We start from the raw sequence: 27,731 nt of genomic DNA on the forward strand, positions 1-27,731 counted from the left end.
AATCTACATTCTTCTGTCATTTTTCTGTTTGCATTCTGTTGGAGAAATTCAGCGTTGAGACCTCAGTGGCTAACCAGGGCAACATAAACTTTCAAGAATTCCTCCTCCAAAAGAAGCTGTCCAGCCTCCAGTCCAAGACCTTTGGGAAAGGTTAATACATCACCTCCCAAAGGTTCCACATCACCAGATGACCAGAAGTCACCAGACTTCTGCCTGTTGCTTTAGGGGGCTTTGAGTTTGGTGCAGGTTTCTTCCATAGGGCAGGTTTCAAGTATTTGATGCCAACTATTATACATCCCCAATCACTCTCTGTATATAAAATGAAGTTGCTTTGTACCAAGGTTGTTAGAAGACCATGTCTCCTGGTATTTTTTTATCTCATTTGTGTGTATTAACTTGTAGAAAACTTCAAAGATAAACTCTTCCCCCAAAAGATCATCGATAACCAAGCCAATCATTTGGCCATATTTTTATTTACTACATATATAAACATATACATTACATGCTACAAAAAAAATTTTTAAAAAAATTTTTAACTGTCAAGAAAGTGTATAGTGTTATAATACAATGGCACATGTTTATATTTTGTTTCAAATTGGTTTGCTTATCACACCCTTTCCAAACCATTTACAGTGAAATGTTACTAAAGGATAATTAAAAATTATCTATTTGCATTATTAACAAAAAGAATTCCAACAAATTAACCAGAATTAATCATGTCAAACACTAATATTGAAAGAATGGGCTTTGCTGAAAGATTATATAAAACATAGCAGCCAATTTAGGTTTACTTTTGCTCTGTGATGTAATGCACATTTGCAATTAAATAGTGTACTAATATTTTGCTTCCAGAGAGTATTTATAGAAGACATTTGATTTCTTAAAGTCCAGCAACTGCCCATGCACAACCAAATCTTAATGCTGCAATAGAAGAGTCCCTGCTTTTATGGTCATGATCAACCATGATCTGGGCAAAAATGTGAGTCCCAATAATTTTACATGTGATAAAATTATATAACCATTACAAGCCAATTTAAAAGTCAAAATGCAAAGCAAAATACAAAATTCCCCATTGGGTCTGACAGTTTTCTCCACAAAGATTCCAAATACCATACTTGTGGGGAAATAGCACTGAATTAATACGTATTTAGGTTTTAAAAATCTGTGCTCATTCACTGAAACCTGACTAACCAATTAGACAAAGCAGAACAAAATGAGTTAAATCTAGTAATTCAATCATTTACTGAGTGCCTATGTGCATAGCATTATGCTAACACATAAAGAAAAGCTGAAGATTAAAGGTCTCTCAAGTTTTACTGTAGTGTGAGGTAAAACTATTATCTTAATTACAGTCATTTCAAACTTGCATTGGATTTTCTCACTAACCCAAGCTTCCCCTCACTTGTCACACAGCATGATTCTGGGATGCTTGCTTTCCCTTTACCATCTTTTGGCATGCTCAGTGATCACACCCATTTTTTATTAACCTATGAAAACATGATTAGGAAGGTAAACAATTAAAAAAATCTAATAAAACATGTGTTACAAAGCCAAATATAAATGTTTTTATGTTATCCACACCATTGTTCCTTACAATTAAGCAGGGACAAGTGGGAATCGATTGTCCTCCACTGGCTTCAACTCACGTCCCTCTCAGGGAAATACTGTAAAATCACTTCCTTGTTTTGAGGTGTGTGTGTCTTTGACACATTTAAAAAAAAAAAAAATTATAAAAGCCTCATGATCAATCAACAAGCATTTATTAAGCACCTTCATGTACCAGGCACTATGTTCCGTGTTTGTGTATTCAAAGTGTTCTGGAACATTTTTGGTCATAACTGTGTACTTGGAACAGCTCAATCCATAAGAAAATCACCAATATCATGGTTAGTAAGGTTTGTAAACTACATCTGAACACAAAGAAAAACAATGCCAGCTGACAATTCAGCCAGTTTATAAGGTGAATTACTTCAAGCACGGATCTGGCCCATGTACAATGAATGGTTCATCCACAAGTTGTTGTCATGATTGGTTTAGAAGCACAGCTCCAAGCACTAAATCCTGCTGCCTTGAATGCAGGTTACACATAAGCAGAAGACTGGACTTGGCCCCAAAACCTTTCATGGAATAGTCTTAAGTGATTGGTCCTTCCACTCCAAAGACTGTATCCAGGAATTCAAGAGATTTCCCCTTAGGCCCCAGCTCAGGCCCTGACTGGGCCAAGTAAGTGTAAGTGAAGTTCCTGATACTTGGGACTCTTCTGTTCCCCTTAGGAGGGAAGGCGGGGCCTGTCTGTCCACTGAGTCAAATATTGGCTTAAAGCTATGTGCTGATGAGTCCAGAGCTCTGCACATTCTACTTCACAACTGGTTCTTAAACCTACAGATTGTTTAAGTTACAAATCTGTAGGTTTAGGGGAAAAAAGAAGGCCATGTGTTAGCAGAACAAATTTAATATTAAATCAATCCTAAGAAAAAATAAGAAGCATTGACTAGAAAGGAAGACATATGCCTCGAGTAGTGTCCTCAAAATTCTTAGGATCTGAAATGTCAGACTATGTCTTACAGTGGTCATTTTCTGTAAATTACAAAGCAATCCCAAAGGGCAAGGTAACCTTTTTTAAAAGTTCCTAATCACATTGTGCACAATTTCTTCATGATGAAAAAATACAGTCTATAGCCGTTTATGGTATGGATTGAGAATGAAAACACAAAACCACAAAGTAAATAAGGATAATAACCAGGATGCACCACTCCTACCTGTCCATCAATTTTCCTAAGGTTGATTTCCTTTGCCTGAGAGTAAGGGAGCAAGCTATTTAATTTATATGACTGATTTGGGAGGAAAAAAAAAAAAAAAAAAACAACCAAAATTCAGTGTTGAACATAGTGATAAAGTATCTTGCTCTCCCTTACACAATATGCAGGCAGGGTGGAACAGTATGCCTGACCAATAGCCATTACTACCTACGATCAGTGATTTTCTAAGTTGACCCAGAAGCCATCCAGTTTCGTACCCTGAATATTTTGAACCAAGGTTAGGCATGGAGTAGTTCAGTCCCAGGAGATCATGGGTAATGAATGCTTATATATAAACTATACTGCTTTTGACATCAGTAGGAAAATTGTATAGATGGCAGTTGAAAAAAAAAAAACCAAAACAAAAAAAACTGAGATTGTTCCCATCTGTCAGCAAAACTGTTGAGCTACACTCAGCTGAAGTCCTCGTCAGGATTCTGTTGATCCAGCAGGCGGACATGCGTGAACGGAAAGTGCCCGTGTTTGCCATTACACTCCCCTTCCCACTGGCCACTCACATTAATCTTCGTGACCTTTACCAGCTCACCGACCTGCAGGATGAGAACAAGGAAAGCACTTTATTATAGTTTAAGAATGGATGCTAACAATCTCAGTACTCTGATTAGGAAGACCTTCCCATGTGATCATTTTGGTGCCAACTTGGCCAAAAAAGTTTAGGCACTGCCTCAGACAGCCAGTTGCCAGCAGCTCAGCCTCATTCACCAGGCTGATTTCTAATGGCTAATACAAAAGGGGTATATCTAAGAAGAACAGAAGAAAAGAGAAAACAATCCTGGAAAATATTCTGTAGAATTTCAAATGTCTCAAGCTAAAATCATTTAACAAGAACTGTCTTTCAAGTACATTAGCCTAAATTTCTAGCTTGTACTCCCAGGGTCCAATTCAGTGTAGCGCACCTACACATGCTTACGCAGTCCAAACAAACTTGGAGAACCACTGCCCTACTTGACCAAAATCTGCCAGGCTCAAAGGTCCTCAGAAGAAGGAAAGCAAAACCAATTTTGCCATGCACTCCTAATTCAAAAAAGAATGATAAAATGGTTTCCTCAACAAACTTCATTCCACATCTGTAGATAAGGAGTAGCCCTCCTATGACGGCTGCATCCCCTTCAGCTCAGTACTTCCTGTAGCCATGCTATAAAGTATCTTGGACGCTATTCCCTAATGTGACTTCTAGTCTCCATACTTTCATTTTCCAGCAGATACAAATTTTTCTTCTGGCTTTGCCTTTTTAAAAGCTTCTAACATTCAGATGGCTTAATGAATCACATACTACACTGTTCTGCTTTGAGAAACAGAAAACTACCTAATCATATATCCTTTACCTGGATCAGGAACATTGGATGCTGGCAAGATTAATGTCATATGGTTATCTGAAACCTCCACAACAATCATTTAATTATTGACATCTTAAAAGAAAAAACTAAGAAGATCTAAAGGTAAAGAAAAAGTTCAATCTAAACATTCAAATAGTGGCAAATAATCCAAATTTGAGGAATCAGAAGGTAAAAGATGCTCAATGTTAACGACTTTAGAATTTCTGTCAAAACGTGTTAAACACCTACTACCTATTTGAAGCACTAGAAACAAAGATAGAACAATTCCTGCTCTCAAGGAACTTCCTTTCTATAAGGGGGAAAATATTAATACAGATAAGTACTCATAAAGCAATCACCAGAAGGAAAATCAGAATGGCCATTCTGGGAAAATTAGCACTCAAGCCAAATTCTTAAAGAAGCTAGATAGTCTATAAGGAGAGATAAGGAATCATCCTTGGCACAGAAAATAATGGAAATCCACTAGTGGTGTTTTAAGCAAGAAAGTGACATGTTCAGACCAAAGCAGAGAAACTAACAGGAGGCTCCCTGCAATAATCCAGGAGAGATGCCAGCTATGTAATTGCAGGAGTTTCAGAGGTGAGCTGCTGCAGATGCAGAATCAAGAAGAGGTGGCAACTGATGGGACTTGTGAAGGAGGAAAAGAGAAGAGTGAAGAATCTAGATAGCTGGAAGGATACATTCAGTGATTAACCCTCAAATGGATTCAAATCAATAAAATGAATGACTAAACTGCTACAAAACTTAGTTAATTGATGACTTCTATAGAACATTGACAGTTAAGCACTGGTACGATATATTTAGAGAATAGACTGGGATATGTGAGGCAGTGGGAAGGGAAGAATGGGATTGAAGGGGAAGTTTTTCATATGTGTACAACACACACAAATAACTAGCTTATTTGTGACTCTAGGCCCTCTTCACTCACCTATAAATCAGGTTTAGACTAGATGAACTTAATGGAGGCCAGTGTTCTTTCTAGTTCTAACATTAGGATCTTATGGTTTAAGAGAGGCAAAGGCCTTTGAGGAGAGCTTAGGGGTGTTATGAGGAACTTATTTCCTAACGTTTTCTAACTTGAGGTGAAAAACCAATTAAGTCCTAGGAAATTAACATTTTTGGGGGGACAAAAACAAATTTATTGATCCTGTTGTTGATGCTGGAAATTGAAAAATAAGGCTATCCCAGGACTCTGAGGCTAATCTAGTCAATAAAAGGAGGAAATATTCACACAATATGTCAAAGGAGCTAGAATCTGGACCTCAAGTCTTTCCCTAGAATCTGACCTCATTTCTCACATAAGTTTATCAAGTATCTTAGACCATGATTTCCCAAAGAACAGTCCAGGAACCCTGAAATGTGCTTATATGGGGATGAGAAAATGAATTAGCTCAATCTGTAGATACTGAGAAAAGAAAATTCTGGATAAAAGAAGAGGACTTCTTGGGGTGTATGTCTGGTAGGGTGCCCCAAATAGCACTCTGACTTTAGTTTCTTCCCATTTATATTAGCTCAGTGCTAACTCACCAGATTTTTATTGCTGCCTTTTCACCATTCTGGGGAACATCTCTGCCTTGCCACACTGAAAGCTTCTTCAATGTGTGATCGTTTAGATACAGCTATACCCTCCCCTCCCTCTCCCCACTGTACAAGTCATGGAAATTGATGCCTCTGGCCTGACAGTCACATGCTGTGTTAAGGTCAAACCACCACCAAGTACATTCCACTTACCCTTTTTTGTTTGTCATTTATTTACAGCTTTGACAAGCATCCACTGGATGCCATCTGCAGAGTAATATAAAACTACACCCTCCCTTGACTCAGAAGACTGACATTCTGAAGGAGGGGCTGAATGGAGTAGTGGATAAGAGGGCAGGGATGACCAAGAAAACAGATGATAAAATATACTTCCCTCCCCTGGCAACATGGAAGAAGAGATGTAAGACACATTCCCCTTATTGGTCAACTTTGCTTGTCTGATTTCCTGTTACAAGTGAAACTTCAGTAGTTATCATGAAATGATCTATGTAAAAAAACAAAAGAAAAGAAAACAAAAAGCACCAATAAAGCTTAAAAAGAAAATGGAGTTCAAAACTCTAACATTAGTTCTGACTAGCTATGAGTTACTTTCTTTCTTGACACCTGAGCTTAATGAACAAGTTTGTATTTTAGGTTCCCATATGTTTAAAACCTGAGGTGATATAAAATAGAGATCCAAAAACAGACAGCCATGCTATTTTGGAGTGCTACTGAACCAGATAATATTCAACAAAATAATCTTAAAAACAACAAAACCTAGATGATGATATGTGTTTTTAAGTCAATATGCATGTACAGAAATCCCTATGTATGGTTTAATGGCCCCCATTTCTATTTGTATCTGACTCCACTGCTTTAAAACACTATTGCAAGGATCTTAACCTGGGGCCTATGAGTTTTTGTTTTTTAAATATTTTGATAACTTCATTTTATTTGTAACTGGTTTTCTTTATAATTGCAGGCATTTTATACTATATATTTAAAATCGTTTTGAGGAGTTCATAAGCTTTACTAAATGACACATCCAAGAAGTCCATGGCACACAAAGATCTGTTTGTACTTACAACTTTAATATCACCTTCACATTTCTATTCATTCTCTAAGAGAAATGGCCTCAAAGACCTCAGTTCAGGTCTACCACAGCCACTAATTACTTGATTCTGGCCAAGCCATACCTTTTCTGCCTAAAGAATGTTTCTATTTATTAATAAAAGAAGAAAAAGAGAGGAGATTTGCTGGTGATTTTACAAGATAGTGGAGATTATTTGGGACTGAACCACCTAGCTACAGAACTACAAAAGAATGGCTCTTAGTTCCAAAGAGCTTGTGATAGAGAGAGCCATCGACACCCAAAGAGGAGACTATGGGAACTGAGTGTGGTTCACTTTATAGCATTTTCACGCTTTTTGTTTTCTAATTTTTTTTTCCTTTTTGATCTGATTTTTCTTGTGCAGCAAGATAATTGTATAAATATATATGTATATATTGGATTTAACATATTTTTATCATTTTTAACATATATGAGATTTCTTGCCATCTAGGGGAGAGGGTGGGAAGAGAAGGGGGGAAAATTGGAACACAAGGTTTTACAAGGGTCAATGTTGAAAAATTATCCTTGCATATGTTTTGAAAATAAAAAGTTTTAATTTTAAAAAAAGGAAACTAACAAAAAAAATAATAAAATATTGTTTCTAAGGGGGAAAAAAAGAGTGGCTCACTTAGCCCACCTAGGAGGCAAGAGTTCACAGGCAGATACCAGAATGAGATGTTCTTTCCCCCAGTACACTCCTTTCAACTAGTCCCTCCCTTCCATAACTATTCGTTAAATTTTTTGCTTGCTACTAGTTAGATGCTCACTTAGCTTATCCAAGACCACAAGTTAATGAGCAAAATACTTAATGAACACTCCTTTCTTTATCCACAGCCAACCTTTCTCTCTTCTTTCTCTGTCTCTGTCTCTCTTCCCGAATGTGACAAAGAACACTTCATCCTGAAATACTCATAGTCCTTCAAGTGTCTTTCCTCCCTATTTTGTCCTGTCTTCCTTACCAAGGCAGGAAAGGAGGCCTGGAGGAAGATAAGGAGGATGTATGTGGTTTGAAACCATATGCACCACTTCCTAATTCAGAGCAGACAAAACCTAGTATTTTCTTTCAAGATGTTACAACCTTAAGACACAAAGAAAGAAGTGTGCTCTTATATAAAAACAGCAACTCATATTTGCTCTGCTATCTAAACATACTACTGTTAAGGGAAAGATGATTTCACATGAATATTGGGGGAAAATAAAAAATGTCAAGAATAATTTTGCTTTCATTGCTAAGGATTAACAAATGTGCCCAACAAGCTGAAAGCGGAGCTGACTGACTCACTCCTTGCCAGTTTTCAGGCTATTAAGCCCTCTGGCTTGTACACTATGGCAGAAAAGCCTGAGTGAATTCTTATTAAGAAACCTTTAATCGCTCTCCAAACAAAAACTACAATAATCCAAAGGATATTCAAAATTTATAATCCATCACCTGAAAACATGCCTTCTCTGCCCTGAGAGAGAGAAAGGGTGTGTGTGTGTGTGTGTGTGTGTGTGTGTGTGTGTGTGTGTATGTTTGCTAACTCTGGGGTTCTACCTCACACCTATCCAATGAGCAAAGATAACCAAAAAAGAAAATGGAAGGACTTTTGGGAGAAACATTAAATAGATGGATTGTTGGCCAGGCTATAATCTAGTTGAGCCATTAAGGAAAGCTATTTGAAAATATTTCCATGAAGTCACTCAATTGTGCCTGTAAGCCAAAAACCTTAAAGAGATCAAAGAAAAAGGAAAAAGATCCACATGTACAAAAATATTTGCAATAGCTGTTCCTTCTGTAGTAACAAAAAACTGGAAACTAAAAGGGAGTGTCCATCAACTGGATGACAGCTAAGCAAATTATGGATTATGAATGTAATGGATAATGACTGATCTTAAGTAACAAAATGGATAGTTTTAGAGATAACTAGGAAAATCTCTAGGATGTGATGTAAAGTAGCTTATATAGTACCAGAAGAACAATTTATACTATGTATAGTATAAATATATAGTATAGTATATACAGAATATGCTGTGTATGGTATAAAAAATTATGAAAAACGGCTTTAAAAGCCTTAAAGACCACTGATCAATGCAATGACAAATCTCAATCTCAGAGGACTGAAAATGAAGCACAATGCTCCCCACACCTCATGACAGAATGATGACTTGGTGCAGACTAAGACATATTTTTGGACATGGACAATGCAAAAATTCATTTTGCCTGACCAGGGTATTTAGTATGAGGCATTTTCTTTTTTTATTGTCCAAATGGAGAAAAGAGGAAAGAAATGAAACACATTTTTAAAAAAGAAAAAGAAATTTCTGTCAGTCCTTACTGGCCTACTTCTAGGGGAAAGCGTTACTCTAAAGTCACTCTAAACTTCCAAGGACAGGATATGGGTTGGACAACATTTGTCTTTTTCTCAGCAGCAAAGATAAAGCCTACCTCTCTTGGGAAAGAAAAAACTATCACAGTATCTATCACAATCTTCTGCAATATTTTTCATCTTAATTTTCTAATTCAAGTAGTCTGGAGCCCTTGTCTCTGTCAGCATTTTAACAGAGGACTAGATAACATCCTGAGATACAGAATTGGAAGAAACAGTATATTATAGAAATGAAGATTTTTTTTTTTAAAGTTTAGCTTAAAGGTCTTCCCTAATTTCTTTTTGGCTGAGGCAATTGGGGTTAAATGACTTGCCCAGCTAGGAAGTGTTAAGTGTCTGAGGTTGGAGTTGAACTCAGGTCCTCCTGACTTCAAGGCTGCTCTATCCACTGCACTATCTAGCTACCCCTCCCCTAATTTCATATAAGAAAACCTATAGAAGACTAAGAAGACCTGTAGGAGGCTAAATAACTTGATTAAATCTTGGAGAAGGATTAAAACCCTAAGACCAGCTAGAGCCAGTACTTGACTGGAAGCTTTTCTTTTCTGTGACCTTCAATCATTTCCCTGGAGCAGGCTCCAAGGGACAGCAAAATAAAGACTCCCAAGCACTGACCCATGCTCCATCCAGGCACCTATAGCTATATCCACTACAGAGACAGGAAACTCATGCTATCCTGCTTATTTCTGAAGCACCAGAGACTTGCAGTTTTCACCCAGACAACAGAGATCTATCCTTTCTTCATAGGCAGAGAGAAATGACTTTTATCTATCCACTCACTCCACAAATTTTCTACAAAGTACATGTAAATCAAAGGTCCATAAGAATATGGGTCTCCAAGAAGTAAAAGCTCATTCTCCCAGAAGTTCATGATACAATGTGGGCCTTCCCTCTTTTCACTGAGGCCCCTGAGCCTACCTAGTAAGGCAGGATACAAAACAATTCTTTAAAGCCTAGGATGTGAAAGACACTGTGTAAAGTAATGTGGACACACTCAACAAGTGGAACAAATCTCTTCATTTTACAAATGAGGAAACTGAGGACCACAAGGTGCTTCTTCAGGAGAGATTCCTGTTGGCTGGTCCCATTTATCATAAACAGGATTACTGATAAGCTTGCCAGAATTGCCCTTTAAATAAGCTGAAACTTTGGGACAGAGTACGTTAAAAGAAGGCGCTACTTCTTTGCTAAGATGCCCCCATGGCTACCATCACTTCCCCTTAGTCCAGATGAGTCCTGGTGTTGATGGATCGGTGTCCTCTTCACCTCCATCCTCAGGAACACCTCTCTTCTTCCCAGCAATGTCTTCTTACACAAAGAATTTCCTCCCTCTTTACCTTAGAGTTCCTATTTACACTGTATTATTTATTGTTGATACATGTATGTTCATGTCTCCCCTGAATTTAAGCTCTTTGAAAGCAGAGACTGCCTTCATTCTTGTGTGTCACCAGCTGCTAAGCCCAGAGTTTAGAACACAACAGGAGCCTAATAAATGCTTGTGGATTAATGGCTCCCTTATCTGTATGCTAGAGACCAGGCTGAAGATACTGAGGTTTGTTTGTTTTTTAAATACTCTAGGTCCAAAGAAGCCCTACTCTTACAGCAGAGAGTCTCCTTATTTGTAAGCTTAAACAATACCATCAATTAAAAACAAGGTGCTAGGGTGTAGCCCCTGACCAGGATGTTGTGGTACAGAGCTGAGGGACTGGTGAGAAACCAGGGCCACCACATATCAATGAGATGCTGTGAGATTAGGATCTGCTATCAAAGTATGGAAGAGGAAGATTAACATCTGCAAACCACAAAATAAAATGCTATTACAGCAGCTACTTGGGTACAATTTAAGGAACTGAACAAAAGGAACGAAAAGCTTCCTCTACAATGGACCATTTTAGGACCCCATTTATAGGCTTGTCAGTCACATCTGTAGTTCTAGGGAAGGACAGTTAGGGCTGTATGTTTTAGCACAGGATGACTTTTACCCAACACACTGACATACACTCTTTCTCTTCCAGGTAAAAAAGAGAACCAAACACTGGATAACCATGTTTCAATAAGAAACCATTATATCTAACATATCTAGAACATGAAGAACTAGATGATTTTCTAGTTCTTTTCCAAATTTAACCTTTCCTCAAGGCTTGGCTCTGGAGGCACCTTCTCCGTTTAGCTTCAATAATTCCTTCTTTTACTCCTAGTTTCCCCCAGTTGTTTTTCTCTTTCTCAAATTACCTTGCATTTGCTGATCTAGGGATATGCTTAATTACTCTGCAGAATAGAAGTTTCTCACAGCCAGGAAATGTCTCATTTTTGTCTTTGTATAGCCAACATCTAATGTGGTACTTTACACACAAACACTGGTAGAAAGGGACTCAAATTCTTCCTATAATGGCAGAATTACAATAAAGCTCCATTCTAAGGTACCCCATCATTCCAAGACCAGCCCTCCAGAGAGTTATTACTATGACTGATCAGAATATAAGACAGAGGCCTAATAAGTAACAGTCTAATAATGAGCCTTTTTTTAAAACCACTAAAGTTAGTCATGTATTTAAATGCACATCAGTAGCACTTATAATTTGTGGTGATGCTCTCTAGCAATCAATGTATGTGGCTCAACAACATCCTAGCCAATTAAAAACAAATTCATAAACTCTTTTTATACTTTTATCCTAAAACTAAATATTAATCAACATTGACCTTAAGGGTTTACATCACTATAAATGTTTTAATTTTACAAGATTTATATTTCACAATAAGCTAGACTGCTTTTAAGTGCTAAAGCTTATATGATAAAAGCCAAAACTCTTAAACAATTTATCTTTACAATTAAAAGGATACAGAAATAGGGGGCAGCTAGGTGATGCAGTGGATAGAGCACTATCCTTGAATTCAGGAGGACCCGAGTTAAAATCTGGTCTCAGAAACTTAACAAGTCCTAGCTGTGTGACCCTGGGCAAGTCACTTAGCCCCAGCCTCAGGGGAAAAAAAAAAAAAGATACAGAAATGAAAGCAATAATTTCTTAATCTATTTCCTGACCATAAGCCAGCCTGTGTCATTATCATCTTCACTATCTTACACATTCTGTAGTTCTACCCACATAGAGTATACTGCTTTTAGATCCACATTGAATTCTAAACCCATATGAAACCAATGGCTCCTGTCCCCAAAGAGTTCACACTCAAGAAAACACCCAGAGATTGTGAGCTTTTCTCTCCTTTTCTAAACTTCAAACATTTCTCTATTACCATGCTGAAAGGATAACCTCCAGTTAGAACTGTATGGTCTCAATGAAGTGATTAAACTAAAACCAGCTATAATCTACAATTAGGGGGGAAAAAAAATGCTCATCGAATGGGAAGCAGTCCTTTGGTTTCTCCAAGTTGGGACTGGTACCACTCCAGCAATCTTCTTTTGATTACATAGCCAATTATGAATGATACCACTCTGTAACTAAATCAGAAAATTCTCACTTTTCAAGACAAAACTACCTAAGAGAAGTTTACCTAACAGGGACATTCTCTTCAAAGATGATCCAAATGAAGCCAGGAACATTTCCATCATCAAAAGCACCAGCCTTGTCTCGCCTCATCCCCAACTGATACATTTTCCAACCAGCCATAAGCAAATCCAAATTATCTCATGAGTGGAGACTGAAATACAGGACTCTTCAGAGGAAAGGTAGAATCAAAGAACTGTGCTGGCCTTGCTATATACTCCCCTCAAATAGAATGTGCAAGGATGCCACAAGATGAAGAAAATCATCAACACAATGTCCTTATTGGTCAGAAGAGTATGTACTACCAAGGACAAGACACCATTATAGGAGGGAATGCCTTCCTGGAGAAATGTGCAAACACCTGAGAAACATAGAAACAAGCAAAAGTAAATAAGGCTGCAGCCCAGAATTCTTTGAAATTATATCTTTCTTTTTCTAGAAACAGACACCCTATGAATCACCTTACCTGTTCAACAGGCTTTCCAGTTTCCTCCTGACATTCTTATCTGGCTGCTCAGTTAATACAACCATATTTGGAGAAAACCACCCCCTATGATGTTAAGACTACTGTATTTGGGGAAAATGTGACATTTAATATTATGACATTGCAGTCTGCCTATTACATTAAAATTTCTGAATGAACCCAAACCTTAAAAAAAAAAAAAAAAAGACAGAGAAAACAAGGAAGAAATTAGAATGCAGAAGAGAAAACTCTAGGTTATTTCTTGTAAAGATGGGGTTATTATGAAATTAGCCCAAGTATACTTAGTAGAAGAAATCAATCAGAATGAAGAACAATCAGTAGCCATGCTTTAAGTAGTTATATGGTTATTCATTCTAGGTTAGGTTTTCTATGAAGAAGTATTCATCTCCAACATCAAACTCCTACATCATTAGTTATTGGTTTGACATCTACAGTAACATCACAATGCTGGTGCTCGCGCACTGCATGTCTACAAAGCTGTAATATGTCTGAAAGGGAGATCCCTGGAGCAGATCTCTTCTTTCTACGTTTTGCCCATTATGTACCTCCAAAGCCAAGGCTGTCTTGTCGTAGGCATTAGGGACTCGCTTCTGGATAACCCTGGCATAAATGGGCCCATTCTGGAGGTTAGGGAGCGGAGTGTTGACGCTGGGTTGGGCATAGGGCCCAGGCTCCGGCCCACCCAGTGGCTGTGGGTGGGAATTATCCTGGTTACCTCCAATCAAAGCTGACACTGAGGCGGAAGCAGGTCTATACTTCTCGACGTAAGGGACTGGGATCATTCCCCTCTTGCCTTCGCTGTCCTCCGCATTCCACCACTGCTCTTCGGGCTTATCACGGATTCTCAAGATGTCTCCTTTCTTAAACGGAAGGTCTTCTTCATCATTCCCATTAAAGTCAAAGAGAGCTCGCACATACTCTGCCTCCTCTGGCCTGAGAATTACTCCACTATGCTGCCTGGATCTGGAAACAGGTTCTATCAAGGTTGTAGTGTCCAAATAGTGTATTTTGTAGAATTCCAGTAAAGCAGGCAATGAATCAAATTCTTGATCTCCTATTCGGAGTCTGGAGGGGTTCAGCCCTGAAAGAAACACAACAGGATATTATTCAAAAGAACACACTGCATAAAAAATAAACTTTAGATTTTAAACGTAAAATACAAATGTAATATCCAACTAACTCAGTAAAATAATTGAATATATGACCATGTGAAAAGAGCAACATTTACAAAATAGTCTTTTAAATTTTAATAGTATCAGAAATAGTCAAAACCTAGAATTCTGAGAGAGAATTCCAAGACAGAACATGTTTCACAGACTATACCATTTAATATGTCTGTTCCCAATATTATCTGTGAAAACTTACTCAGCACTGGAAAAAATAGATTTAAATGTCTTTGTTACAATCATATAAGGAAGGTCATTATGGGAAATTGATTCCTAAGATTCTACAGTTCAAAGTGACAATCGGATTGACAGTAAACTAGAAAGTATGGGGAAGACCCATGAAAAAGCTACAGCTAGATCACAACTGCTAAATCTAAAACAAGGGATTGAAGTACATGTGAACTAAATTTTCATAAAACATGATTTTAGCCTACCAGAAGAGAATGAATTTTAGAACATATTCCCTTCTTCCCTAAGGTTCTAAAATGGAAAGACAAAGAACATGCAAGCAAATAAAAAGCAAAATTGCCACTGAATGAGAAATAAGCTTTTCAACAGTACTATAAGAGATTCAGAGGGAGAGACAGAATATCCAGTTTTTATCTTCTTTATATATGAGTTATTTTCAAATCAAATTATGATTTAAATTTTCAGATCTTTAATTTAATCCATATTTATTATTCTTTGTTATCAATGATAATTTTAAGAAGAAATTTAAGGAAACTGAGGCAGTTTGTCCTATAATTGGGATAGTACTACATAGTGATTAGCAGGAAGACTGACTAGAGTTAAGGAATATCAGGGTTTGAGCTCTGTTACGGACAGACACATGCAGTTCCATGTTCAAAGCACCGGTCCCACCCTACTCATTGCCCCAATCTCAAAGTTTTCAATTTATAACAAGTCCAAATTATCTCATATGGGGAAATTGACATGCAGATCTATGGCTCTATATACCCACAGGAAAGTTACTTAGTATCTCTGTGTCCCAGCCAGCTCTCTAAAACTAATTTATCAACTGCTTTCAATCAATTAGTAAATATTTATTAAAAATCTATTATATGGGGCAGCTAGGTGGCACAATGTATCCAGCCCTGAAGTCAGGAGGACCTGAGTTCAAATTCGTCTTCAAACACTTAACACTTCCTGGGCAAGTCACTTAACTCCAACTGCCTCAGGAAAAAAAAAAAAAAAAAAATCTATTATATGCCTGACATTGTAGTAAGCTCTGAACATACAAAAGGAGGCAAGAGATAGTCTTTGCCCTCTACTCAGGAGTAGCAATAGCTAACATTAATATAGTACTTACAGTATGCCAGGTCCTGAGCTAAGTGCTTTACAATTATTCTCTTTGATCCTCACAACACTGGGAGGTAGGAGCTCCATTTTACAAGGAAGAAAATTGAGGCAAAGCTAATAACTTGCTCGATTATACAACTAGTACTAATAAGTATCAGAGGCCACATGTGACATAAGGTCTGATTCCAGACTATGTATTGGACCCATCCTGGCTGCCCTGTAACACTGGAGAGAAAGGGGTTAGGAATGAGGGTTTCAACCCCAAGAAAGAATGAAATGAAATGCTAAAAGAGTTCCTTGGATGCCTCCTTATGTGTGGACATGTCCCCTGGATTCTTGCCAGCAGAGAACAACAGGTTGGGCAGGCTAGAAAGATTTCAAATAAATCTAGGTCCAGAGATGGACTGCTATCCTACATGCCAGTTGTCTAAGACTCAGACTACCTAAATTTGAAGCTGCTCTTTATCAAGTTGATCAATATGATTTTCAGTCCTATCTTTCTAAGTCACGAAGGCATTGCATTAGGAGAGTGAACATCCAAACCAATGAAACTCCAGATCCTCAAAACCTTAAATTACTAAAAGTTATACAGATGAATGCCATATAAGTGTGTAAAGAATAAGTAGAATAGAGATATGTCTTTAGAACAAAATTCACTTTATTATTAGGGTGAAAAGAAAAAGATGAACTCTGAAAGGACTTCATGGACTTAAAGGCTTACAATTCAGAAAGAGTTCTGCAGTGCCTTCTCTTTTCACCCCAGCTGAATAATGGAAGAACAAAGCCCTAATTTAAAAGACAGTACACTTCTCATGAGTAAATACATATTCCTTGCACAGCACAAAGTCTATCTGTGGAATTCAGGGTTGTAAGCTGAAACAAGTTAGTTAGCAAACCAGGCAAGAGACCCAATTCAAATCCAGAAATCCTGGGTACAGGCCACAAACCAGAACACTAGACGAATGCCCAAGTCTTGGGGTACAAACCCATAGCAGACATAGACTAAGAACAAGCAAGAAGTGACCCAAAGAGCTCCCAGCATAGAATATGAGTTTTGGGCAATAACTAGATTCCCAGTCTTACAGCTAGAGGGGCTGTCAGAGATTGACACTCTAATTCAGAGGTTTTGAGCACAGGAGAGAACAAGGCCTTTCCCTTGTCAGCCTAGTTTCCAAGTTTAAGACAGAGAGCTTTGCTCAACATTCTCTCCTCTGGGTCAGTTGAGATTATGGGTCACAAAAGAGACATGCTGAGGCAGAGAATTGCTTCAGACAAGTAGAAGAGAATGAATGATTTCTAATACTTTCTCCAGCCCTCAACCAACTAGCACATCACAGGAAAGTTGTCATCCACCTCCCTTTTTACTTGGGAGAAGGAGAATCTAGCTATATTTACAAGTATCTCAGAATGAGATGAATCCCATTTTGCCAGTGATTTCCATTATGTAAAGAAATTTGTAATTTTTTCAAAAAAATCAAGTGTAGTATGAAAATTTGAGGAGACTGTCTCCAAGTATCAAAGTTGTTCCTTCTGTTTAGGTATGAAATAACTCATCCCCGACTTTCCTAAGGACTCTAAGTCTAAGGTAAAATTTAAGGGGCAGGCATTGGAGAGAATATCTTTTGTAAAGATCAGACTACCTGGATCCACATTGGCTCCTATAGTTTCCTAGGATATGAAGCTACCCCAATTCACTCCCCTTATATTTTGTACTAAGGTACAAACTGGTCCCAAAGTGACCCAGTTCCCAATTCTTTCAGCAGAAGTCACATCAGCATAGAAACAAATGCAAGGTAACAGGCCAAACAAAACTGTAGGATAATGTTGAAATGTAGATGTAGGGGGCAGCTAGGTGGTGGAGTGGATAAAGCACCAGCCTTGAATTCAGGAGGACCTCAGTTCAAATCTGGTCTCAGACACTTAACATTGTATGACCCTGGGCAAGTCACTTAACCCCAGCCTCAGGGGAAAAAAAAAAAAAAAGAAATGTAGATATAAAGTTCCCAATTCTTTCTTCTAAGCTTTAACTGTAATTCCACACAAGAATAGTTTTTGGGAGGACAAGGGGAGGGAATATGACTTGTTTTTAATTTTTCCCATCATCATAGAGAATTTCAGGTGTGGAAACTCCTTTACATGTCTACTGGCAGCTAGAAAGCAACACATCTCACTCTCTCAAAAGTTTGCTTTTGTTTCACTTAGGCAAGTCTCAAGTCTTCCATCAGGACTTCATTTAAACAACTGGGTCTTCAGGTTACTGTCTGACTGTTCTAGGAACTGGAAGGTTTGTGGAAACTGAGACTTGTGCTGAGGACAAGCCAAGGCACCAGGTCAATGAGTAGCCCACAAAGAGAAAGCACACTAGCCTCCTGGCCTTATCTTTATCTCCCAAGACATTCTCTATTCTCTTTTCCCTTGCCCCTTATCTATAATTCCTCTTTCTTTCATCTTTCCTGCCTATGTCTTCAGCCGGCCAATGGTAGTCAGAGATACTGGTGGGGCCCTTCAGAGGATGAGCACTCAAGAGCCACAAAGATTGCTGACTTAAAGCTTCCCCAGAGTCCAAGGATTATTGTGTTCTCTCAAGCAGACCACATCCATTTTTATGCAATTTAAGTTTCTTAAAATGATAGACCTATCTTAACAACATTTGACACCTACCACTGTAACCTCAGGAGAAATTATCCCATAGGCCAGAATATGCAGAACTATCCAAAGACACTTTCTAAGCCAAAGACTGCAAACACAAGAATAAGAAACGAAGATTAGGTTGTCAGATGGCCAGAAGCAGGAATGTCTGAAAACAAAAAAGGCAGCCCAAGTGGCCCAGAGGTGGAAAGGCCCAAAGGAAGGACCTTTGCCTTAACAATGTCATCCAGTGCAACATTGGCTGTCTACCACTGCAAAGAACCAATGCCAATAGAGCAGTTAAAAGCTCCCTGATGTACATAGTTGGCACAAAATGTTAGATGTGCCCATTCAACAATTGCTGAATGTCTACTCTGAGAGAGGCACCACAGCACTGAAGTGGGTACATGAAAATGAGGAAGACCTGCTTCCTGCGCTGAGTTCACAATGAAATGGTAGAACATTCTTTTTGCCAATGTGCACTCTCTACATCTCTTACTTTCCTTAAAATGTGATGTACAATTCATGTTTTCCATGTAGCTTAAATGGAAAGGTCCCATACGTTATATAGAAGAAATGGAAACAATGTGGGTGTCTATCATTTGAGGAATGACTGAAATGTGGTAAAGAAATAGAATGGAACATTACTCCACTTTAAGAAGTGAGGAATATGATGAATACAGAGAAACGAGAGAAACTAATATGAAATTATGTAGGAGTACAATTACAGGATGAGCATAATTAATAGAAAATTTTCAAAAGCTGCAAAACCGTGGCCAATCATAAAACTCATGAAGCATACTTTCCATCTGTTGGTGGGCTATAGGTCCAGAATGAGCTATATATTTAAAACTTTGCCAATATGCTGATATATTTTGCTTAATTATATTTAATTGTTGAGTAAGATTTCAGTTTGAGGGTGGGACTGAGTAAAAGTAAATAGAGATATCCCCCCAAAAAAGAATACCAATATTGGAAACAAAAACCTCTATTATAAAACCAAGTGTTCAGCAAGGAACACAAATATGGCAATTTTGTCACTAGCTTAAAATTATATACTTTTAAAAACATACACAAAAATTCAGTTTCACATGCCATTTCTTTCCTCCTCCTTCTTAGTTTACAGGAAGGCTGGTATTTGGTGGTGAAAAATATTCACCTATTTCAAATCTTCCTTGATTCACACTGTCTGATCTTGGTTCTCTTTCTACTTAAGCATCATCTATATAATTTATCTTTATTATTTTGTAAATGCTCATCCAGACTACTACTCAACAAAACCATAATCTTCTCAAGGAGGGAACCAGTATCTTCCATTTCCCATCTCAGAATTCTGCAAGGGGCATACCTATTTACAATCACTTTAAGTTGAAGGTGAAAAGGTAAAAAGCATATTCTATTTGTTAAACCGAATACCCAGGGACTGTAAACTGCTGAGAAAGAGAGGATCTACATCATCATCTCTTGGGTATTTCTCTCTTTAATATTCTATAATTCATTCTATATTAAGGTTGCTCAACTGAAAAGCCCAACTTGAAACTAACTTCCTTGCCATAAGCTAGCAGGTAACCACCCTAAGAAAAGTTCTATCCTAACTTAAACTGCTGCTGCCTACATTCTATTTACAGAAGAGCAAAGCAATCATTTGCATAAATCTTTCTAAATAAATTCTTATCCAATCTGCCAAAGATTTTTAGAAGCTCTCAATTTCCTTCCCCACCCCACCTTCCTGCCCTAAACAAAGGATGGCAAGGGACTGGGGATAGTTTTCCTTCACAATCTCTATTCAGCTTGGGCACTGAACAAAACCAAGGCCCATGGGAAGCAAAGGCACTGAGCTTTTCACATTCCCAGGTGCTCCTTCCTCCACTGCAATGCTCTTTTGAAAGCTATTGGAATCCTTTAATGGCCAAAAGACCTGCTATATTACCCAACAAAATTCAAACCGACTTCCTATGACTTCAAAAAACAGTAAAGGCATTGCAGAAATAACCTTAGAAAATACACCACAACTGAATCAAATATATTAAATGGAAAATAGCGAATGTGGTAGAAAGCAACCCAGCTCTTGTTCACTCTTTGAACTGCTTTCCTAATCACACAGCAGTGATAATCGCAACATCCCTGGCTGGGCCAAGGAAGTGTCTTGAATTGCATTTTGTTTTGAAAAGGAGATGTCCTCCCTCTATTAAGGAATATACTGATACCAAGACTTAAAACCCCAGGGTGAAGAGGACTAACCATATCCACCTAGCCTTCAGCTCATTAGCCCATCAAGTCAAAGAACAGAGAAAAACAGAAGTTGTTTCCGTTTTGCTATTTAAGAAGCAGTCCAAGATACCTTTACCAACTACCTCAAGCCCAGGGAGAAAGACTGTGGACAAATATTGGATATATGGGCTAACACTGTCCCAATACTGAATTACTAAGACGCTAATCAATCTGGAAAAGATGTGCTATTTTATGAACTGATTTTATAGTGGAAAAGCCCTCAAAAGCACATTTTCAAGTGAGAAACTTTAAAACTAAAAAACTCCTTCCTCGTTGGGAGTCATTGATTCTTTTCAATACCAGTTACTTTGTATTAACATGACAGCATTTATCAGTTCTCCTGACTTTTGGACTTAATCTGGTCTATATCAGGAACATTTAAATATTTTTGAGTCTGTTATAAGGATGTCTTCCAAATCAAAGAGATTAGCTTGAATCCAACCTCGACACATGGCAGTTAACAGAATGGAGGTCATCGGTGTCCTAAGAGCAACATCAAGTGAAGATACTGCTGTTGTTTCTTTAACTCTCAAGTATGCAAACAAAGGGAAGCACTGGGTTTAAATCTTGGTAAGTCTACTCCTTAATAGAGGGAGGACCTCTCTCCTTTTCAAAACTAAATGCCAGAAACCCCCAGGACTAGACAATAAAAGGTGGTAACTAGAGCACAGAGTGATATTGTAGGGAAAATGCAGTCTTTGGAGTCAAAAGAACTGGGTTCAAGTCTCAGTTCTATCATTCTTGTATGATCTGGGGGTAAAGCCTCAGGTTTCCTCGTGTACAAAAGCGGGGGACTTAGACAGAATAGCCTACAAGCTTCCTTCCAGGCTTGGAATCCAAGAAGATCAAATAAAATCCGCTTACATTTCTAAGAGTTGTTTCTGGAAGTAAAACACTCAACTTTCCCCCCATAGTCATTCACTACCACCGTAGTGTCCTGAAATCCCTAACCCACCTCCCCGGACCAAAGTGATCATTGTGCCGGGGCGGCGGAGCCCTCCGGGAGCAGCCAAGGCCCCAGCCCCGGGACTCTCCTCCCCCCGTAAGGCTGCTCATCCTGGCCCTCTAAAACTTTACAAATAACTCGGGGTCAGAGCGGGAGGGAGAGCACACCGCTCTCAAATTTTGGTGTAGAAAAAAAGTATTTGGGAAAAATCATACAAGAGAAAATCTTGTGGAAAGTCAGAACCCAGAAGGGCCCTTCTGAAGGGCCGAGCTGTGCCAATGGGTACCGTGCAATGCAGACAGAGGCGGGATGAAGATTTTCATTTCAAAGTGAAATTATAGTAACCGTGTTTAATCCAAGGACGAGCCCGGTGGTGGCCGTGTCTAGCCCTCCGGGCCCCAAACCCCAGCCCCAAGGACTCTGAATTCCGGAAAGGGACGTCCGGGCAGTGCCGGGGAGAAAGCCTCAGTTTCCCCGCTCTGGGCAGGGGGTCGCTTCCAGCCCGGCGCCCCGAGGGTCCCGATGCCCCCTGCACTCCCCCGGGTCCCGGCCCCTCTCCGCGCCCCCCGCCCCGCCCGGGGCCCGCGCCGCTCCCTCACCGGGCCCAGACTGCGCGGCGGCCGGCGGCAGGGGCAGCGGCGGGGCGGCGGCGGCGGCGGCCGGGCGCGGGCCGCTGCTGTTGATGATGTAGTGGGAGACGCGCGAGTTCTCCGAGACGCTGAGCACATAGTCCCCGGGGCTGGTGCTCGAGTCCCGCACCAGGAAGACCCCGTGCCGCTGGCCCTGCAGCAGCGCCACCGCCTCTTGCCGGCTCAGCCGCCCCCAGTACCAGCTGCTCCGCTCCTCCGAGTCGAAGTTGCCCGCCATGGCCGCCTCCGCCCCGACACGCTGGGCCTGGGCCCGAGCCCGGGCCTGGCCCGCCGAGGACGAAGCCGCCGCCGCCGCCCCTCCGCCCGCGAGCGCGTCCCTCCACGCCCGCGCGCCGGCCGGCCGGCCTGCCCGCCCCGACCGACGACCGAGCGCCCGCCCGCCGCCCAGCGGACCGGCTCCGGCCTCCGCTCCTCAGCAGCGCCCGAAATGGCGGCGGCGGCGGCGGGCCTTCCCCACCGGAAGTGACGCGCTCCGCCAGGGGCGGGGGACAGGAGCTGGGAAGGTGGCCTGCCGGGAAAAGAGACCGACGGCCGCCATTGGGAGAAGGGCAAGCGCGCGCATGCGTGCTGCCCCTCACGCGGTCCTCGCAGGTCCCCTCCCTGGGCTCTCGGGTGTCACTTTCTGGCCCAGGCCGGGACTGCAGCACCTTCCAGGGCGGGGCCGGGGAGGCGAGCAGGGGGCGGGGCTTTGCCGGGGGCGGGGGTGTCCCTGTCCCTCTTCCCCATTTTCCGCCTTGAGTCTGGGAATCCTTGAACCCCAAAATGCAGTGTTAGGGCTGGAAGGAAACTCTGGCTTCCGGGGGACTTCCTCTCCGGGACCCCGCGCCCTGGGGCCGTCGGGGATCCTGCTCCTGAGCCCGCAGAGTCCGCAAAGGCCGGAGCGAGCGTCGGGGGGGGCTGGAACCGCGCCGCCCGAGCCCATCTTCCCCGGTCAGCCCGTGAGCATCGGTTAGGGGCCCCGCGGGCCTGGCACCGTGCTGGGCACGGAGACCGCCGTCTTCTAGACCAGAAGAACGGAAACGCCTAGAGGGCGGGCAAGGCGTGACTTCTCTCACCTCCGGGCGTGGGGGCGGGGCTCGGAAGAGAATCTGGAACTCCAAATAAAATAAAATGTTTAAAGAAGGGACCTGTCCCCAGGACTTAGCCGAGTGGTCGGCACCTTGTGCTCAAATCCTTCATTCGTTCGTTTTTAACTCATTTACTAGTTCCTCCCTCCCTCCCTCCAAACATTTTACAAAACGCGAGCCTTTCTCACATTTACCCCTAATCTAGTCTCTCCCGGTTCTGCGGCTGATGTGGAGCCGCCACTCTTAGAAGGCAGAGTCCAGCCCCCTCCTCCAAACCTCGGCCCCCCCAACATTAACTGTTCCTCCTCTTCCCAGATCCAAGGGATGACCTCTTCTTTTTATTTTCAAAATATATGCAAAGATAGTTCTCAACATTCACCTTTTCATTAAAGCTTTTTATTGACAAAACATATTCATGGGTAATTTTTGCAACATCGACCCTGGCAAAACCTTTTGTTCCAAATTTTCCCCTCCTTTCCCCTCCCTCTCCCAGATGGCAGGTAGACCCATACATGTTAAACATGTTAAATATATGTTAAATCCAATATATGTATACGTAGTTACAGTTATCTCGCTGCACAAGAAAAATTGGATCAAGAAAGAAAAGAAAAGAAAAAAAAAAACCTAGAAAGCAAAATGCTAACAACAGAAACAGTGGAAAAGCCATGTTGTGGTCCACACTCTGTTCCCATGGTTATCTCCCTGGGTGCAGATGGCTCTCTTCACTGAACAAATGGAACTGCTTGGAATCATCTCATTGTTGAAAATGGCCTCGTCCCTCAGAATTGATCGTCATATAGTCTTGTTGTTGAAATATACAACAATTCTCCTGGTCCTGCTCATTTCACTCAGCATCAGTTCATGTCAGTTTCTCCAGGCCTCTCTGTATTCCTCCTGCTGGTCATTTCTTACAGAACAATAATATTCCATAACCTTCATATACCACAATTTACCCAACCATTCTCCAATTGATGGGCATCCCCTCTGTTTCCAGTTTCTAGCCTCTATGAAAAGAGCTGCCACAAACATTTTGGCACATACAGGTCCCTTTCCCCTCTTTAATATTTCTTTGGGATATAAGCCCAGTAGTAGCACTGCTGGGTCAAAGGGTATGCACAGTTTGATAACTTTTGGGGCATAGCTCCAAATCACTGTCCAGAATGGTTGGATTCATTCACAGTCCCACATCCCCTCCAACATTCATCATTATTTGTTCCTGTCATCTTAGCCAATCTGCCAGGTGGGTAGTGATATCTCAGAGTTGTCTTCATTTGCATCTCTGATCAATAATGATTTGGAGCATTTTTTCATATGACTAGAAAGTTTCAATTTCTTCTGAAAAGTGTTTGTTCATATCTTTTGACTATCAATTGGAGAATGGATTGCCTGAAATTTTAATTCAATAAATTAAATTCAACAAGTATTTAGTAAGTCCCCTCTATATAACGCCCTTAAGAAATAGGGGTGGGGTGCGGAAAGAGTTCCTGTCTCCGGGAGATTAGTCTCTTAGCTCTGCTCTGAGAATTTTGTCCTGTTATTATCTGTGCACAAATTTCACTCCCTGGAGAATTATTGGTGTACTTCCTCATGCTCCCTTCCCCTCCTCCCCACTATCAATGAATGATGAGTTTTTAAAGAACAGGATTTGAGCCCTCTTTTCACCTCAATTCTAACATAACCTTAAAAGTACTTGGAACTGGTACTGTACAGAGCTCAGCTCTGCCCCACCTCCCACAGACTGAGCGCCCCGGAACCATTCCTCTCATGCCATTAACGTTTGGCAAAGCCAGAATGCAGTGATTGTACTGCACTGGCTCAGAGACCAGAATCTAACCCCTTTGGAGAAATGGGTGGGACTGCTCTGGGCAGTGACTCAGAGGGCCAGCTCTAGGGTGGGGACAGAGGGGAGAGCAGTTAGTGCAGGAAGAAACTCCAAGATCCTTTGGATACACTTAACCCCAGAATCACTCACCATTCCCCGGGGCAAATTGGACAGCACTGCCCCACCCCGTTCAAACCCTCCTAGGCTATAGTTTCTATTTTTGGATCTCCATTTCCTTTTCCCTATGACCTGATAAAAGCCAGTGTGTTTGGTGCTGTGCAAGTGGTCAAAGACCCGGACTTGGGGACAGGAGGACTTGACTTCAAATCCTGCCTCAGACACTAGTTGTCTGGTTCTGGACAAGGCATCTCATTGTTCCCATCCTCAATTTTTCTCATCTGTAAAATGGGAATAACATTACCAGAGTAGTTTAAGGCTCAAATGAGGGAAATGAGATGCCTTTTGTAAACTTTGAAGTGCTACATCTATGAAAGCTACTGTTAAACCTAAATAATAGTCCTGGTGTTGGAGGAAAGGAGAGTAGGCAACTGATAGGATCATAGATGGTCACCTCCTAGTTATAAGTCTCTGGCCCATTAGGCCACTGACCATCTCCAGTCAACAGGACTCCTCCACAAACGTATCCTCCCCTTCCCCCTAAAGAAAGGATGCTTTTTGATCTCTTTAGCTCACCTTAACTGTGTTCCCATAAATTTTTTTTATATTCCTCATACGTTCCTTTATTATTATTTTCTTTTTAAAATAAAGTTTTTTTATTTTCAAAGCACATACATCAAGTTTTCAACATTCACCCTCAAAACTTATCAAAACATTCAAAACTTATGTTCCAAATTTTTTTCTCTCTCCTTGCCCACCACTTCCTCCCCTAGAGGACAAGTCATCCAATTCATGTTAAACCTGGGCAATTCTTCTATACATATTTCCACAATTATCTGTTCCTATAATTTTGATACTTTATTATAAGGAGATACTTGTGACACTTTCTCTCTCCTGCATTCCCCCAGTCGTCTTTCTGAAGTTTTTGGCCAGAGAATCATTGCACTAGCTATATGGTAGTTCCTACCTCTCCCCATCTCCCATACCTCCTTCTAGTTGCCCTTCCAGTCATCATGGCCAGTGGTGATCCCAATGGCATTTACCAAGGGTTACTACAGCTATGACCCTACCCCAAGTTATTTAGCCTATTTAGATCTCAGTTTCCTTTTCTGTAAAACGAGGTGTGTCAGGCTCAACTTTTTTGAACAAAGGTTGTTTAGATATGGAGTGGCTGACCTTGGACATTTCTAGTCTGGTGGTGCAATGGATAGAGCTCTAGGCCTTGAATCAGACAGATGTGAGATTAAATCCAGTGGCCGACATTCATTAGTGATGTGATCCTGGGTAGTCTTTTAATTTCAGTTCTGTCCCTCAATTTTAAAAAGGCGATCATAATGGCCCCTACCTCCCAGGGTTGTAGTAAGATGCAAATGAAATAATATTTGCAAAGCAGGATTTAGAAATGTTAACTCAATTTTTTCTAACTCTGAGGATCTGTGATTCTGCAAAGAGCCACTGAGGAAGGAGAAGCTTTCCTTCGTTTCTGGTATTTCAATCACCTCCCTCTGGACTGATGGAAAGGCACGGAAATGCTCCTAAATGCCGGATCTCCAGCTTCTGCTTCAAGCTTTGCTGAAATCCCAAACTCTCTAACTTCCTGCTGGCCACTCCCCCTCCACCCAGGCCTTCTAGAACGCTGGCTCGAGCCCGGTTTCCTGACTCATCCCCTCCCCCCCCAGCATGCACACCTGCACCAGCCTTCTCTGTCACCCATTGTTCTATTTCCTCCAAGTGTCCTTCCCAACACAATTTGACATTTACCAATGGACTCGTGGACAGATGCTGGCTCCCCCCAGTTTCCTGGAAAGAACATGAGACAGTCAAAGGATCTGGGCTTGAATGCCAGGAGCACAACTCACTGGGGTGTGATCTGAGGCATCACTTCTACAGGCTTTTGTTTCCACCTCAGTAAAAAGGGAGGATTGGGCTAGGTTAGAGATGAGCCTTTACTCTCTCTTGAAATTACTGGGTCTAGGGGGAAGCAGGTGGTGCAGTAGATAGAGCACCAGCCCTGAAGTCAGGAGCACCTGAGTTCAACCTGAGCTCAGATACTTAACACTTCCTGGCTGTGTGACCCTGGGCAAGTCATTTAACCCCAATTGCCTCAGCAAAAAAAAAAAAAAAAAGAAAGAAAGAAAGAAAGAAAAGAAAAGAAACTACTGGGTCTAAACAGAAGGCAGTGGAACAAAGTGGATTATCTTAGACTTGAGAAGAGATCTGCCACTGACTGGCTCTGTGACCCCAAATTACAGAATTATACATTTATAGAAATATAAATGTAAAGTACAGAAAATATCAACTTGCATTGAGAGAATAATTTTCCACATTGGGGAGATGTGTGTGCTAGAGACAGCTGCCTCAATTTACTCATCTATAAGATGGAGGTAATAATTGCATCTACAGTACTGTTGTGAGAAGAAATAAAATGATGCTTGTAAATTGCTTTGAAAACCTTAAGGTGTCAAATAAATGCTAACTACTATTATTTTCTTCACGTGAAATGAGAATGGATTAGCTTGTTTTGGTTTTCATGAAAAGCAGCAACTTGGATGGAGTCAGTAAGACAGAAAATTTAGAAAGGGCAGTCCTGAAACTGTGAGGTAGAGGCAGCTAGGTGACCAAGGGGAGAG

The 27,731-nt window shown here is 40.8% G+C and overlaps 1 protein-coding gene across 2 annotated transcripts; it reads right to left on the bottom strand.

Moving 5' to 3' along the window:
* Positions 1–454: 454 nt before the first annotated feature.
* Positions 455–22,518, bottom strand: CRK (CRK proto-oncogene, adaptor protein). Of its 2 annotated transcripts, none has more exons than XM_074263832.1 (3): positions 22,045–22,518; positions 13,851–14,216; positions 455–3,349 (listed from the first exon to the last, which is right to left on the bottom strand). In XM_074263832.1, the coding sequence occupies exons 1-3, from the start codon at positions 22,310–22,312 to the stop codon at positions 3,342–3,344; spliced, it is 642 nt and encodes a 213-aa protein (XP_074119933.1). In that variant the 5' UTR covers positions 22,313–22,518; the 3' UTR covers positions 455–3,341. The 2 variants fall into 2 exon arrangements, with proteins under 2 accessions (XP_074119933.1, XP_074119932.1); XM_074263831.1 differs by having other exon boundaries at positions 13,681–14,216; positions 22,045–22,505.
* Between the last annotated feature and the right edge of the window lie 5,213 nt (positions 22,519–27,731).

This window comes from Sminthopsis crassicaudata, chromosome 4 (genome assembly GCF_048593235.1).
Source record: "Sminthopsis crassicaudata isolate SCR6 chromosome 4, ASM4859323v1, whole genome shotgun sequence".
NCBI classification, from domain to species: domain Eukaryota; kingdom Metazoa; phylum Chordata; class Mammalia; order Dasyuromorphia; family Dasyuridae; genus Sminthopsis; species Sminthopsis crassicaudata.

Bases quoted from the DNA above. Each gene is read 5' to 3' on its own strand.
- CRK (XM_074263831.1), bottom strand. From the start codon at position 22,312: ATGGCGGGCAACTTCGACTCGGAGGAGCGGAGCAGCTGGTACTGGGGG. The intron at 14,217-22,044 runs GTGAGGGAGCGG...TGTTTCTTTCAG, and splicing joins CGCCGCGCAGTCTGGGCCCG to GGCTGAACCCCTCCAGACTC. The intron at 3,350-13,680 runs GTACATAATGGG...CTCATCCTGCAG, and splicing joins AGACAGCCTTGGCTTTGGAG to GTCGGTGAGCTGGTAAAGGT.